We start from the raw sequence: 18,769 nt of genomic DNA, 5'->3' as shown, positions 1-18,769 counted from the left end.
ATTTTTCAGTTTGGATTAAATAAATCGAGTACGACTTGACTACCTCATTGTGCCAGGTCAACTCTGGGAGATACCTGAACAGGTCTGCAGGGGATAAAGTTAAATTAAACTAACAACAACAATCCCAACCTCTGTCAGTATTCATTTTATACACATAATTACACACTTACCTACATCATTTCACCAGAGCAATAAACCTTGGTCCTATACTGTCAATCAACCGTACTTTGCGTTGCTTATGAATAAGAAATGTTTGATGGTCAAGAAAATTAATCGATTATCCTGACATGTCTGATGGGACATAGTTAGTGGAATTAAAAGAAATCGAAAATTGTATCATCTTCAGTAAATGTGGCTCCCAAACAATTTCTTGCTCCTCATCTTTCAGGTTGCAGACGCAGCTTAGATGCTCTGAGGGTTTCTTTCACACAAATAAGCAAGCAACAAAAAGACGTCTTTTAACTTTATTTTTTAATGTGTTAACATAGCTGGTTGTCACAGGAGTGTTGTTCCCAAGTGTGATTTATTTTGTATCTGAAAACCTACAGATATACAGCAATCACATTATTTTGTACCTATGTTGTGCTGTTTCTTTGTTAAAACATTAAACAGCCTGTCAGTTATTATATTCATGTCTCAACCTGTGCTTTCAGTAGAATCTGGAGTTCACAAAGCCCACTGCTGCTAGCGATACAGAGGTCCACATGTGCCTCTCAATAGTAATGAATGAAAATGGAGCTCTATTTGATCCTTCTGTATTTATATATAAGCCACTGTATACAGTGCAAACCTTATTCAAATAAAAAAACACTATGTATTGCACACTGATTAATTGTACATAAGCCTGCTAGGACTACATATACAGTTTATGAAACAATATGAATTACATCATGCATTAAATATAAAGCATAAATGAGGGATTTCAAAGCAACACTGCCTGTACTGTACATTATAATTGACGGTTTTTCAAATCTTTATAATGTCATCCATTTACAAACACTTTCAGAGATGTCATGCAAGCAGCATCAATGTACAGAAATGCATGCACTTTCCTCAGGAAATGATCTCTATCCCCATACTGGATGTTCAAGAGACACTGTACATTATTTATTGTAATATATTGTGTCATATTATTGTACAGTGAAGCCTATGTTAAAGTCAGAAAAGACCCTTTAGAGAGACCCCAAACCCTTCTTTTGTGGTGCTGGTTTCCCGTCACTGAAGCTTCAGTAAATGAGCTACAGCAAAGCGCATTACTAACACTGCCACAATGCATCAGATATAATACGCATTATTATCAATCAATGAACAAATCGTACAATGTTGAGAGGTGTCTATTACATGGGGCAGTTCACAGCTTAAATTATTTCTCACATCTATGTTTTTAAGTACCAAAACATATGAGAAAACAAAAACAAAACAAACAGCCTAAGACAAATCACCAATGTGCAGTGGTGAAAGATAAAAAATTGGCACTTTGCTACTGCTGTTACATTATATGTTAAAGAAGATATGTAGGCAAAAACACCATAAAAAAATAAAAATACCATATGGTCCGGTATATTGCCTTCTGCTCTTGGTTGCACTATTGTAACACACTTCCAACAGTCACATAGTGAAAATTCCAGACCTGCATACCAGATTAATGTTTAAGCTTCCCAACCTTCATAAAATTCAAACAAATCTCTTAATAGGAAACCTTTCGCAGTTAGAATTATGCCATATTTATCCAGATAAATGTGTAGAATTTCAAAATTGGGCAGAATCATTCAGCCCTAACCCCATATTCACTGCACCTCAAATGTTAAGCTCAATATGTCGAGGCAATTAAAGTCCCTTCTGTTCCCAGAGCCTATTTAATCAGTTTACACTGCGGATATAGCAAAAACTACTGGGTCACACTTTCTGTCTTTTAAGACAACAGAGGAGAGATGCAGCTTGGGGTAAGGAAAAAAAAAAGGCCAGATGTGTGATACCTTAACAGCAAGACAACAAAAGAAATTTCAACCTGAAGCCAGCTGACATCAACTCGCTGTCGAATATATTTGGGTTGGATTCAAGTGACTGCATGTACAACAATATGGCCCCTGTGTCAAAAGCTTACAGAGTGCAACTACACAATGAGTTTGACTACATCTACAATGTGACACCAGTTAATGTGGATTGAAGGGGAGATGAAGGTTTACGACAGATGCAGAGAGAGAGAGAGCCTGACTACAGGAAGATGGTTGAGAGACTTGGTGAACAGACAGGCACTGCTTATATTTAAAATCAGTAGGAGCTGGTGGAGGCTGTGGCGATTCTCTTCCCAATGTACACCCTGAAACAAAAGGAGAAAGGTAGAAAATGCATGAAAGCTGAGAATTTAGGTGAATACTAAACAGTTTTCGATAAAAAGGAACCTCTGAATCTGATGTTATTTGAACAAACTGTTCCAACTTGCAGGTGACTGTCGCCGCTCTATCAGCTGCTTGCTCCTAAATCCTCAGTACAACGGGGTAGTTTTCTTTAATACCCCAGTCAGAACGAACAAACAAAAAGAGTCTATGGACTGCTTTAAATGCACGTGATGATCAATTTACATAACAAACAAAAAGCAGACAAAAAGCATTGGTGCAACTTGAGAAAGTACGACACGAGGCTATGCAACACAGATGTATAAATTCTTACTTACCCAAGGCCTAGAGCCAGCATGTGTGAAATAAGCAAGGAAGGGATGAAAACTTTGAGGAATTCAGCGGAGAAGATGCCTCCTTTCTTCATGACCCCGCTCTTTCTCATACTCAGTGATACAGAGCGGCGGGGGTGCCTGAAGTGGAACTCCCTGAGTAGAATAGCCACTCAACTGGTTAATGGGAAACTATTTTCAGAGGGTAATTGAGGGCGATCTTGTGATGTGCTCGTGAAAGATTCTGCAGGTGAAGGAGTACTTACTTTGGCGGAATGTTTTCAGGTCTGCTGGACCAGTCAGCAACCCAATCGATGTCTTTGTTCATCAAGATATCATCCTCTCTGTCCTTGTCTGCATAGTCTACCTCTGACTGGAAATATTAACGCAAAAGAAAATTAGATACGGTAAAAAACACATCAGGGTTTGAATTTCAAAGACACGTGCAGCTTTACCTGACTACCTCTTGAGCTGGACATCTCCACATCAAATGTAATTTGTCCCTCATCCTGCTCTGGACTTGGTGGCCTGTGAGGGCTGAGTGGAAATAAAAATAAATTTCTAATTTTAACAGTCAACCTTAGTCTAAGCTTTACAGAACAAACAATAGCCTTCATCCCTACCTATCACAGGTGGAGTTACTTGGGCTGGACTCATGCTGTGCATCCAGAAGAATCCTCTCCATGTCTCCATTATGGATAGAGGAGGATGATGGCACATGCTCTAGTCCCCCAATCAGGGTTTCATCAGTTTCAGCCACTTCCAAGGTCTGGATGGTTTGACTCATACCTGTGTTTGCGTTCATTTGGTCTGCAGAGGGCGATGTCAGCTGATCGGTCTGGCTACCCTGGGCCCCTGTATTCCCATTCAGCTCCAGCTCTACCCAGGAGCCTTGATAAAGATTATGAAAAAAAGAAGAGGGAATTAGCTTGTTGTGTACAAACATAGTAGCTGTTTTAAAACACCCCCGTCTTCTCTCAGATTGAAGCAGCTGACCTACATTGCCTGCACCGCCGACACTTGGATTGAAATTAACTGGCTGTGCAGAGCATCCATTTCTTTGTACCACTGCCCCACAAACAGACTTATGCAATCACCTAAAGCCTGCGGGGCCAGTGCGAGCGAATAATGGAAGCCCCGTGACAGCGTGAGGCGTCCCTTTCTTGATTAGGACAGCTGATAATTAAATACGATCAATGTAGTTTTGTAGCTTGATCGAAAACGCATTTTCCGACATCGCTGCTCGCGTGGGGTCTTGCATAACTGACAATTTGCCCAGACATGTCGCTGTTCCAGCTGTGATGTTGTCAACCTACAAAGCGGGCAACGGCCTGCTTTTCGGTATGACCTCTCGTTCAGTAAACTGCATATTCAGTCAAGTCTTAACATACAATTTGGTGTTTAATTTATGTCTTCTGAGACGTTTGTTAGCAGGGACAGTTATCAACATCCGACCATAGGAATTGAATGTTTAAAAATGGCCTTTAAATCAAGAGACAACTTGTCAACATAGCGAGTTTGAGCGATACATTTCATTATTGCACAATTTGAGCGAAAAACACTACGACCAGACAAAAAATACCAATTTCATTGCCTTTTGTCCCAAACTTGTTTTCATTTTGGATAGAGCCCACCCAACCCAGACGTTTAAGCGCAATTGGTTGCTGAGACGTCAATCAAACATTTGGCACAATACAATTGGCTACATGGTAGATGACGCGAAACAACATCATCCTCCACCCCTCCCAAACCGAGGAAATTCCATCCCAGATGTAACTTTTACACTAAAACCTCCAGTACAACAATATTCTGAGCAATGCAGACATTTATGAAGCACACATAAAGTCTTATTAGTAAGAAGGAGCGTGGACTAGCTTCCGGTCCGACGTACCTTGAAGGCCAGACTCTTCGTTATTGTTTTGAGGAGCTGCGGCGGTAGACATGTTGACTACAGCTCTAACGTTCAACATGACACGCAGACAAACTATGGTGTGCGCATGCGCGTAGTCTAGACTCTAAGATAGACTACTTTTGTCATGGGCATTTTCTTTTAAATAAACTTATTCAAGAGTCGAAATAATTTGTTGCAAAATAAATAAAATAATAAAAATGTGTAATAAAATGCAGGATTTAGCACAATACTCAGTAAATTTATCCAAATGTCTGCACAGTTTAATTACAAATATAAAAAATTATGTTGTCATCATGTTGCTGAGTGACCGAGTACTTGCAGCCTCTTCTGCTGGTGAAGGGCTGGCCCCTGTGACCCATCACTCACTCAGCACAGCTATATGGCTGGACTGGTTATTTGCAGCAAGGCACATCTATTAGCAGTGCTTATTGTAGAGAAGTAGATTTCGAGTCTAAAATAGACATGGTATATAATCTTGAAAGGCTCATTTTAAAGAAAAATAATACAGTTCTTCAAGTGTGTGCTAGCAGCATTTTCTGAAGTGGGTCCTCATGTCAGCAGGGTTAGACGGTAACAAAAATATCATCATAGAGTTAGAACATTCAGCGTTCAGACTTTACATTCTTTATTTCCTTTTATCTAAACTGTACTTTATTCCATTTGACAAACATTGTTGTACAATTAACCATTTGTACCACCCCCCCCATCCAAACAGATCACCAAACCTCTATTCACGTGCCCCTTAAAATAGAAAACACTAAGAATTAATGAAATTCACAAAAGAAAAAGTGCATTTTGGTTTTAACTCCTGTAATACAAATGCTGCTGCAAGTGGAAAAACCTTATAACTCCAATTTAGCTGCATTCCATGAAATTTGGTGATGTGTTCAATATGTCAAGTTCAGTTGACCCAAAGGTTAAGTTGGCAAGCCATTACACAAATCTGGACAGGAAAAAAAAAGGTATTACCTAAAAGTAAATGATACAGGTTTTGTTAGAGCCCTGAAAAGCTTCTTTCTTGAAGGTATAAGGTTTAGATCACAGAGCAGCGTTAAATTCCCCTGAGCTGTCTCTTGTCTGGTGCGTCACAAACTTTAAGAAACATAAGTGATTATCTTATTTCTTCTTAATACTGTTAGAAAGGCAACAGGGTTCTTCTGAGCATCTTTGTGGTTTAAACCATAGCGTAGAACAGCCAGTGTACAAACACAATATGACGGGATAGTGGAAAAAGGTTGTTAGTTGTTTATTCAGTTATTAAACGCATGTCAGTGACCGTTTCTCAGCAATCCCTACAAATATTTTGTAGGGATTGTAAATGCTGATGTACCACTATGATGCATGTATGCTTCTTGATTGGGCGCCAACTGATCAGAGCTTTGACAATTGAAGGGGACAAACAAATACAACGTTCATAAATCAATGACATGAGGCGAATGACATGACTGACTCTCACACAGTTTTGCATTAATTAGAAATTATATATTTTTTCTTTTTTTTTAAAGGCTGCCAAAAACAGTAACATAAAATAAAGACAAAGTTTAGAAAAGTATCTCATCACTTAAAGACATAACCCAAAGCCCTGAGAGACTGACAATTGACAGTAGTTTACCTCCATCAAAATGAGACAGGTGATTGTATTTGGAGTGAAACTTTTTAGACAAATATGATCTAGTGAACCAACCGCGCCCTGATTTAAAGGCTTAAACCTGCAGTTTATGAAGCGGATAAGTGTGCAGTAATCACACCGTTTGCTCTAAAGGAGAACATACTTTCTTCATGGCAAACATCTTGATTTTTCGTAGAAAACATAATTCAGTTCCATCAGGACCTTCAGGATGACATGACACTGAGCCAGAACAGATTATACCTGGAACGAGCATGCATAAATGCAACCGTTCTTTTTGGCACCCTCATCGTTCTTGTACAAAAAAATCCAAACTGTCTGCTCTGAGAAAGTTTTTTTGGTAGAATTTGACTGAAAGCACTGTGTTGCACAGAAACTGATTCTTTTTCCTTACGTTTTTGTCACCCTCAACAGACCTCCGTATACAATCGGCTGCACACCAAATGCTTCAGTATCCTTTTTAAATAAACAAGTGTGTGTAGGAGAGCTGTACAGGTCACAGATACGAGAAAACATTTCATAGTATTAAAAAGAAAAAAAGAAAACAACAAAAAAACCTGCCTCATTAACCAACTTTTTTTTTCAAACAATACAAACTAATGAAAATGTCTTTCCAATGCAGACCCACAAAGGTCCAGCCTTTCACAGCGAGCACAACTGTTCATTAGCAAAACCATAGCCCATAAAACAGGATGTTAAGATCCAAATGAACTCTGAATCTAACCCTGAAGCCATAAAGTTCATTGGTCAAAAAAAAAAAAAAAAAAAAAAAAAAAAAAAAAGAAAAAAAATTCTAGTGCTTTGTAGGAGGTACTGAAAATGTTTCTTTGGACAACCCATGTCAGAAATTACACACTTCCTTCATGCCTACAAAAATCTATACCTGCCAGGATCAACTAAATGCCCCCAAAAACAAAAAGGGATACCCGACTTTCAAATAACCTAAAGATCTAAAGTCAGTCAAAGACAGACAGCTAAAGAAGCTACAGTGATCAGACTGTAATCCTATTGCCTTAATTTATATAAAAATAAATTGGCTATAGCGATTATTATTTATCAGGTACAGTACAAAACATCATATGTATTAAAAAAAAAAAAAAAAGGAAAGTCTACAAACATAAACCTGATCCAGAGTGTAAAAGTAATCAATCTGCAACAACATTACAAGCTTTGTGGGGGAGCTGGGAGCAGCACGCCGTTTCAGTGCTTCAGACCACTGGAGAATAAAATGGGGCCACCTCACATCCCTTTGCCCTTTCACATATATATGCTTTTGTCCTGAGCTTTATACGGTTGTTCACGCAAGTGCAGCGATGACCAGCGGGAGAAGGGGCGTACTGTTTGTAAGACAGCTTTAAAGAACTTCAGCGTGTACAGGACAGGTTACTTTGGCATGATTAGCCACTGAGTAACTCCCAAAACCAGAATACATGACAAACATGTCTGCTGGCCAGTCATCTGCTATATTTAAGGACTGCACTGACATTTCTAATGCTTTTGCCCATTAACAAGAACTTCCATATACATCAAAGCTGACCATTTCCCTCTACATTTGAACACAGTAAGACAAACATCTCGTAGGTATTGACAGTGCTGGAGATAAGGAGTCTAGCTTAGTCAGATTCTGCTGGAACTGATCAAAAACTAATGTTAAATGTTAAAGCTCTGGTGTTACAGATCTGATCTTCAGCGAGTCAAAAGTTTAGCACAAAAAAAAAAAAAAAGAAGCTAATCCAGGAGACAAATGTAGAGAAACATAGATGCTAAAAGAGAAAGGTGAGTTTGTGTATGTATTGCATTAAAAAGGTTGATTCTGATAACTCGCTTTTATTATAAGACGTAAAAAAAAGCTCCACCGCTGACATACAGTACTTTCCACTACTCTGACCGCCACCGAACGTGTCAGCTTCCTGTCTTCAACAGCTTCCTGTGAATTTTCTATGACGGATTGGGATGGTTCTCTTACTAAGCCAGACCTAACCGGATAGGCACATGCTTGCATTCATTCATTTGGCACATTATCAGTTTTTCAGAGGAATCCTAACTTTCCTGCAAACTTGTTTTTCTACCAACATCAGTGTTTTTCCCACAATGCTTGAGCCCAATTAATGGGAAACAACTGCTGAGAGCTGAACCGTATTTCAGGTCGAGAGCTGCAGCTGCTAAGCGTCTGACACGGACCGCAGAGCAGGCAGCAAAGAGGCTGTGGTGGAGACAGAGAACCTGAGTCGAGGGAAAGATAGCTTTTTTTTGTAGAGTTGACAGTTGTAATAGTGCAATAAAAACCTGGCAAGTGAGAGGAGTCTTATGTGAATGTACTGTCCAATTCCTTGATGACAAAATCTGGTTCTTTAACAGGCTAATGAATCCATTCATGTTATATACTCCATGTCTGAAAAGGGCCAGTATGTTTGAAACAGTTTTCTGCAGTGCACCGTTACCCCCAAACAATCACTTTGATATATGCGAATGCAACAAAAATTTCATGTCGATGGAGCACCTGACAACTTCAAGTAAGCCGTCTTTCTTACTGTAGAGAGATGAATGTAAAACAATGGCTGCTATGAAGTCAAAACCTTGATTAATTGATGATATTTGTATCCTGTGGGTGATTATTAGTCGTAATGTCAGTTTTACCATTTCTAGAGATTGACGTGAAACATCATATTAGTCCTTTAGCAGCAATGTTAAATCACACTGTACAGTAGGAAAGACGAGGTGAGAGAACCGAGCAACTTAATAGTTCCTGGGCATGTATGGAGTGTTGACAGCGTGTATTAGCAGTGTTTTTTTAAAAGATCTTGGTGACAGAAATACATAAAACAATAAAAGGAATATCCTACTTAATCTATTAAAACATGGAAGCTACAAATACTTAATCACAGGTAGTCATGACGAATCATGTCACTATGGCACAACAGGATAATGAAAAATATCTTCCCTTTGGTTTGGGATGTAGTGGAGTCGCAAGTGGCAGCTCAGTGATGGAGTGCTCCTAATGAGAAGCCAATGACACAAAATCCCAAAGTCTGGACTCGGAAGTAAAAACCCTGCATGTTTATGTTTGCAATACCTGGCTGGATGTATTGAGTTAATGCCATCGTCTGTTGTTTACATGGCTAGTCTAGTCACATACTCCAAGGACAGATCTTATCAAGATTTATGGATTTAACAAAGAAAAACAAAAACTGAACTTGTATATCAGAGCTATGGGGCTCAAGCAGAAACTGGGATCTGAGTGGTTCAATGAATGCTAGTTCAGCTTATCCTGGAATATGTACAGATTGTTGGTGGTGGCCACAGCAATGATGTTGTCCAGAGGATGCCAGGCAGTGTGGAGGATCTTCTTGTTAAAGTCCAGACTGTCTACACTGATCTCATCCTTTTTGCGCTTCCCACCTGTGCTTATTTTGCGAGGCTTCAGGACTGATCGTGGCTTGCTGTTTTCCCGGGATGCCTCCAGGGTCACGTCCTGCCGGTAGCCTCTGTCAAACATCCTGAAGAAGTTGTTGTAGGAACCAGTCATCACGACACTGGGGAAAAGATATGAGTGAAAGAGGAGCACTTTGAGCTTTCTTCTTAATATTAATCTCAAAGATAATCCTGGGGAATGCACCCTGGGGCATGTGGAGAATAGCCCTCTGACGCCCATATTGCGTGTTCTGCACTGAGCAGATAACCACAGCAGGCGATAAGGCCGCTGTTTTCTGCTGGTTCAGTGGAGGGTCTGACCAAAATATCAGCGCTGTGCATGCATGCATTTTGCATATCAGGGAATGATGAATTTCACTGATCCAATTCAGTTGCTAATACATTTATTATAACTGCACTAACTGGGAAAACCTAAAAAAAAACACAAATAATACAGCAAATGCTCACCTGTCGTTCCCATTCCAACAGCATTCAAACTTGTCGAAGATGCAGTCGTTCTCATAAAGTGAACACAATTTACTCCGGAGATATTCATGCACCTGTTCAAAGACAGCAAACGAGACATAACCAAGATTTTGAGTACGATCATAATCTCGTAAATAAATCCAAGGATGCTTGTTATCACTAACAGACCTGATAGGTCTCCACTGGTCGGCTCTCCATGTTGAGATCCCAAATTTTGACGGACAGGTAGTCACGGGTCATCATATACCGTCCACTGTGGCTGAACTTCACATCGGAGATGGAAGAGATGATTTCAGAAAAGAATGAACGGTTGTTTGGATCTTCTGGCTCCTCAAACACTTCAAAGACAAGAGGAAGCAGCTGTTAGTTTACACCGTTTGAAGCATTCCATTTCAGTCAATTTGCCAAAGATATGTAGCAATTTACAGACCACAGAGAAGGTAAGATTCACGAAAGATTCACAATGCAAGTACTTCAATAAGGAAAAAAAAGTGCATAGGGCACCATCTGGGGCAGACAGTTTATCTTCTTTGATTCTAATTATTTATTCAACAATTAACAGCAAAAACAAAGTAAGAAAGTTGGGGGAAAAGCTAGTAAAGCCAAGCCACAAGTGAGTGTTAATGGCAAAGCACACACTCTTGGATCTGGCAAACCTCGCCCCTCCTTTTCTTTATAAGTATAGTTTACTTTAATGCTGACCATCTTCCCCTCCCATAACAAACACCGTTCAAGAGGTATGACGACTAAGTTAAAGACAGAAGGGCATCGCTACAACGTAATTACTACACAACTTAAAGGACTGACCTCATTAATGCACATGAGCAGTAGACTCTTGAGACCATTTCACTTATTCTGGTTTCACTAATATGACACGTCTCAAAAGTTCAACGGCAGCATACAAATTGCATTGATGAAGTTGAGTTACTTTTAGTGTGCCTGTCGCACAGTGCCGATGCCCTCATGTCGCACAAGCGGATGGTTCCCTTGCTGCTGCTGTAGACAAAAGTGTTGCACTGATTCGGGTGGAACTCTGCGGCTGTGATCACTTCGGTCAACTCCTCCATATTGGCCGGCTTTATGTCTACGATATGTGAAGAACTGTGGTTAAGGCCAAAACAGGTACGATCTTGACTTTAAAAGAAATCCTTCAGAAAAAAGTGGTTACCACTGCAGTTATCATATTGGCTCATTTTGTACCTCCACACACGATGAAAGACAACAAATGACAGCCTCAAAATACATGAGCCCAACGTCCTCAATAAACTTTTTAATACCAACTCTTCTTCTCAATTCTCTGTTTACCAGTCCTCTGCTTCCCTCCTTCCACTTTAGATGTGACTGAAGGAGGCATAAATAAGGTAAGACATCAAAAATTAATCCTTAAAACAAACTTTTAACTGATATCAATCAATATAACTAATAACACCATCTGTATGTTGCTCAGTTACAGCCTAACACTGTATTTCAAGATCTATAAATCGATCATTAACAGTGTTTGACTATGTATTGATTTAATTTTCATTTAATCTAATAAGCAGTCTAATGGGCCACGTCCATTCTACATGTCACCGATAGAAGATAAATCTACAGAGCAACTCTGCATCCTCTTTTATAGCTCCACCAGCAAGGCTATCCTCTCCTCCAAATGCATTTTAGGAATTGAGACATCCTGCAAGATGTCTGCTGAGATCGATTTCCAGGTCGCAGGCAGGAGGGTGGAGGAGGGAGGAGAGGAGGTGAAAATTAGAGACATGAAGAGAGCAACAGGTGTATTCCAGCGGCTGACAGACGAAGTTAAAAGTCCTTTAGTTTGGCGACATCTGGTGGTGGTAAAAAACATGACACTGTGCTTTCAGGCAGAGAGCAGCGCACACCTTTCTTTCTTGTTTCGTCTGCTTTTAAAAACACAAGAGTCAATATTCATCCAAACAAAACCCCGCAATCCTTTATATGCAGTATATAATCAATAGGACGATTATATTCAATGGCCTCATTTGGAACAGAAATGGACATCCGAGCATGTAAAAGAGGGACTGAAAGACACGCAGTCAAACTGATGTGGGATGTGTGGGTTAGAATTCTCATAATGCAACGCATAATGGCAATTATGTGGCATTAAAAACACAGTAAAAGGATATTAAAGCTGCGGTCAGTGATCTCCAGATGCCAGAGGTTAATGCGCAGGTCATCCGCAGACAGATAGGTCTCACAATCACTGTTGACTGAGATGGAGTTGATATGGTAGGTGTGAGCATTTGCAAACACTCGCCTTGGACTGGCTTCCACCATCAAGTCCATGGGCTTCAATACAGGTACCTGAGGAGAGGTGCATGGAAAGTGTCAGGAAAATAGAGTAGACTTTATAGATCCCTTAGGGCTTTCATTTTCAGGACATGGGGTAAAAACGACCCCACATCAGAAAGCAAGCTGGCCTATTTTACAGGGTCCTTTGTGAAAACTGATCAACAAATATAGATCTGTGCTTCCCAAACGAGAAGATGCACCGGAATGGGGATGAGTTGAAGAGAAAACCAAAGCTTTTCTCAGAGCCAACGTTTTGACACGTCAAACAAATAATATATGAAAAGTAACAACCTTAAAAAGGGATTCATTCATTACAGAAGCAGCTGTTCCATTGAAACAAACCCTTTTGACTCTTTGTCAAATGTCCTCGACAAAGCACTTGATGCTCACCCGTAGTGCTGTGACAGTATTGGGATCTCTGTATCGCCCATCTTCTTCCTTCAAATTGTAGCCCTCTGGTCTCTTGTCACGCTCACTAATTTTCCAGAGTTTTATGGTTTTGTCTGAAAGCGAAAGCAGAGCAGAGATCAGTCGTCTTCAAGGACAGCAGAAACTGCACAGATTACATTACACTTCACTGGAGTCTCCACGGGGCAGAAGAAAACATCACAAATCCAGTCCTGCTGCAGTGAAACTGCAGTGGTTTACTAACCATTCGTAGACAAGAGGAACTGTGCGGCATTCTTCTGAGGTAACCATCGTATCTTGTTGATCTTCTCCTCAATCTCAAGACTTTTCAGGTAGTCGAACTCAGGCTCGTGGCTCTGGAAGGTGCTGTAAACATTGTACTCTCCTCGGCACTGTGGCTGATTCTTACTCTGAACAATGACAGACCATAAGTCAGACTTAGATTGAAGTAGATTCATGAGTTATTCCACAAATAAGACAAAAATTATAATAGAGCTGCGTGAGGAGCAATCACAAAAGTTCGTTTGCTTTCAGGGGGCTTCATTTTTCCTCTTTAGAAAATGGTGAACTTATCGGACATGGAAAACATGAGCACACTTAGTCAGATGTGTTACTTCAACAAACCTCTGGCTCCTGCTGAAAGATGACAACACGACCCCCCTTGTCCCCAGTGGCAAGTAGTTCCCCAGAGTGGTTGAATTCGACAGTAGATATGATGTCAGCTGTCAACAAAGTACAAGAATGTTGGGGAAAAGAGAAAATGTATTTTCAACAATGGGTCTTATTTGCGACTTTATCAGGGGTGTTGTGCATGTTTCGGGTTGTGTTCAATAAAAAACTATTTGATTTGAAAATCTTTTCCGGTTGAGCGATTGATTTACTATCAAAGACGCACAAGATTGCAAAGCAGTGCTTCATATACTGTGTTTGCTACCCTTTTTTTCTCCTCTGAGGGGTGAAAACACAACAGAGCAGTGACGTACATGTATATGTACATACATCACAGAGTTCTAGTGCTGTGAAACTAATTGTGTGCCGAGGAGACGATAACTTTCCACTCGGAACCATTCAGCCCCTTTCAAAGACAATCATTCCCAACAAAAAACCTCAGCAATCAATCCCCGTTTGCAGACTGGCACTATTCTGAGCTGGTGCAATCCTTAATGTGGACAATGGGGTTATTCCAATCCTCACACAGTGCACAAAGTGCCTGACACGACCCGACTCCATACAAACTACCGTATGGAACAAAAGGAGGCAGAGTGAGGGACGATGCATGTGCAGGATTCAAACAGAACTACTACTTCAGTGTTGTGTGAAGTCTAAGTAGTACTGCAATGTACTGTCTCAAGGAGAGGCTCTCGTTTAATCTTGCTCTTAGGAAAAGCTTACTATAAACAACTCAAATATAAATGTCTGCTATTTACTGTGTAAACACACTTTAGTGCTCCATGTTTGGTGTCAGCATTAGATATAATGTTTGGAAATGCTGAAACTACCATGTGATGAGATCTTAAAAGATTATATTAGAGCAAAGCAGTACAATTTATCTATTTACTTGTCCTATGAGAAACCGGTCTGAAGTTGAACTCAAGCTGCCACAGCTGCTCAAAGTGAACGAACAGCATGAGAAACTCTCCAATAGATGAAAAGCGATGGTGCCAAATACAGAAAAGTGCAGCCAGTTTGTTAGAGAGCCTATTGGCTAAAAGACAGTAAGTGCAACCCCACCAACCTTTTCACCTCTGTGTAAACAGGTTAATGCTCCAAGAGATTTTTCTAATATGAACACATAAAATAGAAAGTGGAGCAGTTGCACTGAAACGAACCAACGCACAGGCATGCACAGGACGCCAGTTCTAACAACGCAGTCCGACTCAACGACCATCACATCAGCTTACCTTCAGCAACATCATCATCCATCGCTCCTTTGACTTGGGAAAAGCACCACTGCACATCGCTGCTCCCACCACCGGGCCCTGCACAAACACAAGCCCAAGTTTTGACACACCACCATCACAGACAACTTCTCACGCGTTAGCCTGAAGCTAACTTGGCGCAAACCACTTACAATAATACAAGGCCGCACTTGATTTCATACAAACTGCTCCGTGTAACTGGAAGAGAAGGAACTCTCAGGCAAAAAGAGCTGAATCATGTTCCTTTTATGAAATACTCGCTTCTTTTTTTTTAACACTGTCAGGAATAAACACGGACATCTCGTAGTATCCTAGCTTGCTAGCTCGGCTGCTCTGGGTTAACCAGAACAGGAGAAAAGACACCATCTGAACCAAATGGGATAATAACTAAGATTGACTTTGAGACTGCACCTATAATCTGACAGTCTTTAGTCTTACCTGCCATGGTGAGGGACTCAAATGGGGGTCTCTGTAGCGGGCTCAGGCCCCGGACTGGAACAGTGCTGACCCGGATCGGCTACGAGGTTCTGATCGAGGCGCAGAGGAGGAATGGAGCTGGTAGTGCGGGTTAATAACTCTGAAAAGTCCACGACCCAGCTGATCACGGCACCACGGAACTGTTTTAACCAAATAAACAAGCTTGCAACCTTCACTGCTGATTTGCAGACTTTGCACCCTACTTTGAGATTTCCCTCGCTTCAGCCTCTTCCAGCATTACACTTTCAAAATGGCGCAGCGCGGGCGGCGTTCAGGGGGAATCAGAGAGCGGAGACGGTGCTCAATGAAATTCTAACCCCAACCATAAGAGAAGACAACCCTTTAACGGATCGCAGACAACTCGCGGCTACGTGATTTGTTCTGGCTCAATTTTCAGTGAAAAGAAATTAAGACTCTCTTTACAAAATCTAGTAAATGCATAGGCCCCGCCCATGTCTATTGTTACAGTGAAACAAATCAAACAAACCCGCGCATCAGGATGACTGATGATTCTTTACCAATAATTCTTGTTTTCTCTTTAAACATTTCACAGCATTGTAGACTGAATGTAGCATACTTTGTATCTAGTCTAATCAAGTAACCTTTTTTAAAAAAAAACTTACATACGCATACAGCGTATTTATTCTTTAGCTGTTTTTAATAAGGCGTACTCTCCATTTTCTAAGCAAATAAAGAAGAAGAAATGCTTCATTATCCACAATTCATTGTCGAAAAAGTTGGGACAAAATCAACAAAACTGGCAACCTGAATGAATAAGCTTGGATAAGCTTGGTTCATAAGCAAGCTTTTAGCTACATGTCTACTTTATTGTTTCATTTAAGTTTTGGCTGCCATATTTCAAACATTAAAATTGATTAACATATCCTTGACCATATTACTATAATAAGAATATAAGACGGTTTTACGTGAAATCTGAGTTGATTATAGTTACTTATTTTTGTAAGTTGACAATGTAATCACGATTACATGTAATCTGTTTACACCCAACCTTGATTAGAGGCTCTAACCAAAATCGATTGCTGCTTTCTATGCGTTTAATGTATTTATGAGCTGAATAAACAGAACTGGGCAAAAGAGGGATAAATATTCTCCAGGAGAAGGAATGCAGAGCAGGTGGCACCTCCCACTCTCTCTTGCACCTACCAGGCATCAGTTTTTGAAAACGGCTCAATGAAAAGTTCAAGCTTATTGCACAGATGAAAATAGAGACCTAAACAAACTGCAAACCACCAAGTTCAGAGATGATGGGAGATTGACTAATGACCAAAACATTGTAGCAGTTTGATACAGACCTTTTTGACAACATTTCACTTTGTGACAGCCTTTGCACAGCAGACATTCATACTTTGTCGTTGCAGGATAATCGTAGTTTAAACTAATTTGATTAATTATGATTCACCTCCATCAAATACACTGTTAAGTAATGAAAAGTGGGTCCACACTCACACACATTCCATTTAGGCCTTGGAACCAGCTTGCTTACATGGAGCAAAATCCTTTTTTTTTTCTGTTGCAAGTTAAAACTTACAGTTTTTCTGCTATGATGAGTCAAAGTGAAAATTATGTAAACAATTCTGTTTTAGATGTGCTATATCAGAATTTCTGTCATTTAATAGGCAAACCAAAATCCCGTCTCCTGCTTCCTCGTCTTTCCATTATTGTGTAGTATTTACCTTTTAAAGGCTGCACGGTGGTGTGGTGATTAGCACTGGTGCCTCACTTTAAGGTGGTTCCTGTTTGGAATCACAGCTGGGGCCTCTCTGTGTTGAGTCGACATGCAAACGCTTTCTGGTCTTCTTTCCACCATCCAAAAACATACATGTCAAGTTATTTAGTGATCCTAAATTACCTGTAGTAGTGAGTGAGAGTGTGTGTGGTTGTATGCCTCTGTGTTAGCCCTGTGAGGGACTGGCAACCTGTTGAGGATTTACCGTGCCACTGGCTCGATGGCAGCTGGAATAGATCCACTGCTATCCCGTATTAGATAAATATGGAAAATGGATGGATGTGTGTACTCTTTGAATATTTGCTGGTATTATTCGATGAGATATCGCCAGCAAAGTCATCTAACAGAGATTCCAAGACAGATAAAGAACATCGCAGCACTTGGTTGTAACTCTGAAGCCATATTGGCACATGAGCGTTTGGTGATTAAAATCATCACAAATTTGTTTACAAGAGCACTCACTAAGAGGACACTGTAAAGAAGTATTAAATAACGTATTAAAACAATCTTCCGGGACCTCAAAATGAGATAAAAATGGAGGTGTTGCCTGAAGTATGAAATGCTATTGTGTCCTTTGGTGGTGCAGACAGGAGAAACAAATTAAATTTCCACTTTATCAGTTTACCAAAAAAATATTTCCAACCCTGTAACATGTAAATTATCAAAGTAACATTTGATAAACATTTAAAGCTTGTATCTATTAAGAATATAAAGCATGTCATTGTTTGTTACAGAACCACACAAACAAGTTTAATCAGCTTATTTGGGGTCAAGTTGCAATGCACAGATTCTAAATTGCATATGTAATCACAGTCTCAACAAACACAAGATACAAACAGGCTTGTTTTAGAGGAATTCAGCTGAAGAATTCTTCAAAATAACCTCTTTAGAGTAAAAAAAGAAGAAGAAAAGCACACAAAAACTTTGAGCTCTAGTGGGAAATTTATATGATATATATCCTCTTGGTCCTATACTGTTCTTTCATAGGAACTGCATAGACCTTAAATCCCAATATCTGTCTGAACTGGAGCTCTTAAAGTCCAAGAACAGGCTCATTCTCCAGAGGTCATTTTCATTTTACTTTCCCACCATAAAATAAGTGGTCCACCTGGCGAGAAGCAAAGCACCGAACAGCACCGTGTAGCTGAAGAGAACAAATTTGAGGATTTCCTTGAATGTCCGAAGGAAGCGGATGAACAGAGGCTCCACATCCAGATGCTCATGCTGTGTCTTCTGCCTTTGACCAGGCTGAGTCAGGTGTCCCATGTCCTCACTTCGACCCATTTCTAAAAACAAGCACCTGTCGGATTTCATTGCAAGAGGTTAAAAAGCCGTTTTCATGTTCGAGAGACGAGGATGGTCAGGAAGTTCATTACACACGCACTGGACGAAGTAGAATACTCCAAGAAAGCAAATAAAGAACACTATGATCGAGAAGTAAAGATTTCAAATCAGTGGGATAGATATTTCTCTTGGTTCATTTGACATCAAACGTTTATGCAAAACAATTTATCCTTTCCCTCGTAGGGGCTAAGTGAACTGTACTGTCACAAGACTGCTGTTAATAATTTATTTCTAAATGGCGTTAAATGGGTTCTGCATTGATCTGCTTTGTTGTGTACAGTCACAATAATGTTCATCACATTTCACAATGCCTTTCTGCTTTCAGTCATTGTTATTAAAACATGCAAAAGTTGACCGATGTGGAGCTTGCACAAACACCGACAAATATTCATCTACGTCTTATTTGAAGCAAATATTCGTCGCTGCTAAGCTTATGTGAACTGTTTCAAAAATGAAAACAAAG

General features: G+C 40.1%; 2 protein-coding genes across 2 annotated transcripts; both read right to left on the bottom strand.

Moving 5' to 3' along the window:
- Positions 1-453: 453 nt before the first annotated feature.
- Positions 454-4,652, bottom strand: bnip3la (BCL2 interacting protein 3 like a). Its single transcript, XM_072388262.1, has 6 exons — positions 4,560-4,652; positions 3,292-3,559; positions 3,124-3,205; positions 2,935-3,041; positions 2,675-2,824; positions 454-2,320 (listed from the first exon to the last, which is right to left on the bottom strand). The coding sequence occupies exons 1-6, from the start codon at positions 4,636-4,638 to the stop codon at positions 2,272-2,274; spliced, it is 735 nt and encodes a 244-aa protein (XP_072244363.1). The 5' UTR covers positions 4,639-4,652; the 3' UTR covers positions 454-2,271.
- A 536-nt stretch (positions 4,653-5,188) lies between these two features.
- ppp2r2aa (protein phosphatase 2, regulatory subunit B, alpha a) lies at positions 5,189-15,486 on the bottom strand. Its single transcript, XM_072388261.1, has 10 exons — positions 15,177-15,486; positions 14,721-14,798; positions 13,444-13,541; positions 13,064-13,229; positions 12,802-12,914; positions 12,235-12,423; positions 11,033-11,186; positions 10,273-10,442; positions 10,087-10,178; positions 5,189-9,740 (listed from the first exon to the last, which is right to left on the bottom strand). The coding sequence occupies exons 1-10, from the start codon at positions 15,181-15,183 to the stop codon at positions 9,461-9,463; spliced, it is 1,347 nt and encodes a 448-aa protein (XP_072244362.1). The 5' UTR covers positions 15,184-15,486; the 3' UTR covers positions 5,189-9,460.
- Positions 15,487-18,769: the final 3,283 nt, after the last annotated feature.

This window comes from Leuresthes tenuis, unplaced genomic scaffold (genome assembly GCF_036924035.1).
Source record: "Leuresthes tenuis unplaced genomic scaffold, fLeuTen1.0.hap1 SCAF_6, whole genome shotgun sequence".
Lineage (NCBI taxonomy): Eukaryota > Metazoa > Chordata > Actinopteri > Atheriniformes > Atherinopsidae > Leuresthes > Leuresthes tenuis.
Note: the sequence above shows the minus strand (reverse complement) of the source record. Positions and strands in the feature narration are given on the sequence as shown.

Excerpts from the sequence above, each read along its gene's own strand:
- bnip3la (XM_072388262.1), bottom strand. The coding sequence starts at position 4,638 with ATGTTGAACGTTAGAGCTGTAGTCAACATGTCTACCGCCGCAGCTCCT. Across the intron at positions 3,042-3,123 it reads CCAGCTCAAGAGGTAGTCAG|TCAGAGGTAGACTATGCAGA; the intron begins GTAAAGCTGCAC and ends TAATATTTCCAG. Across the intron at positions 2,825-2,934 it reads CCTGAAAACATTCCGCCAAA|GGAGTTCCACTTCAGGCACC; the intron begins GTAAGTACTCCT and ends TATTCTACTCAG.
- ppp2r2aa (XM_072388261.1), bottom strand. Across the intron at positions 12,424-12,801 it reads ATACTGTCACAGCACTACGG|GTACCTGTATTGAAGCCCAT; the intron begins GTGAGCATCAAG and ends ACCTCTCCTCAG. Across the intron at positions 10,443-11,032 it reads GTGCGACAGGCACACTAAAA|TGTTTGAGGAGCCAGAAGAT; the intron begins GTAACTCAACTT and ends TTGTCTTTGAAG.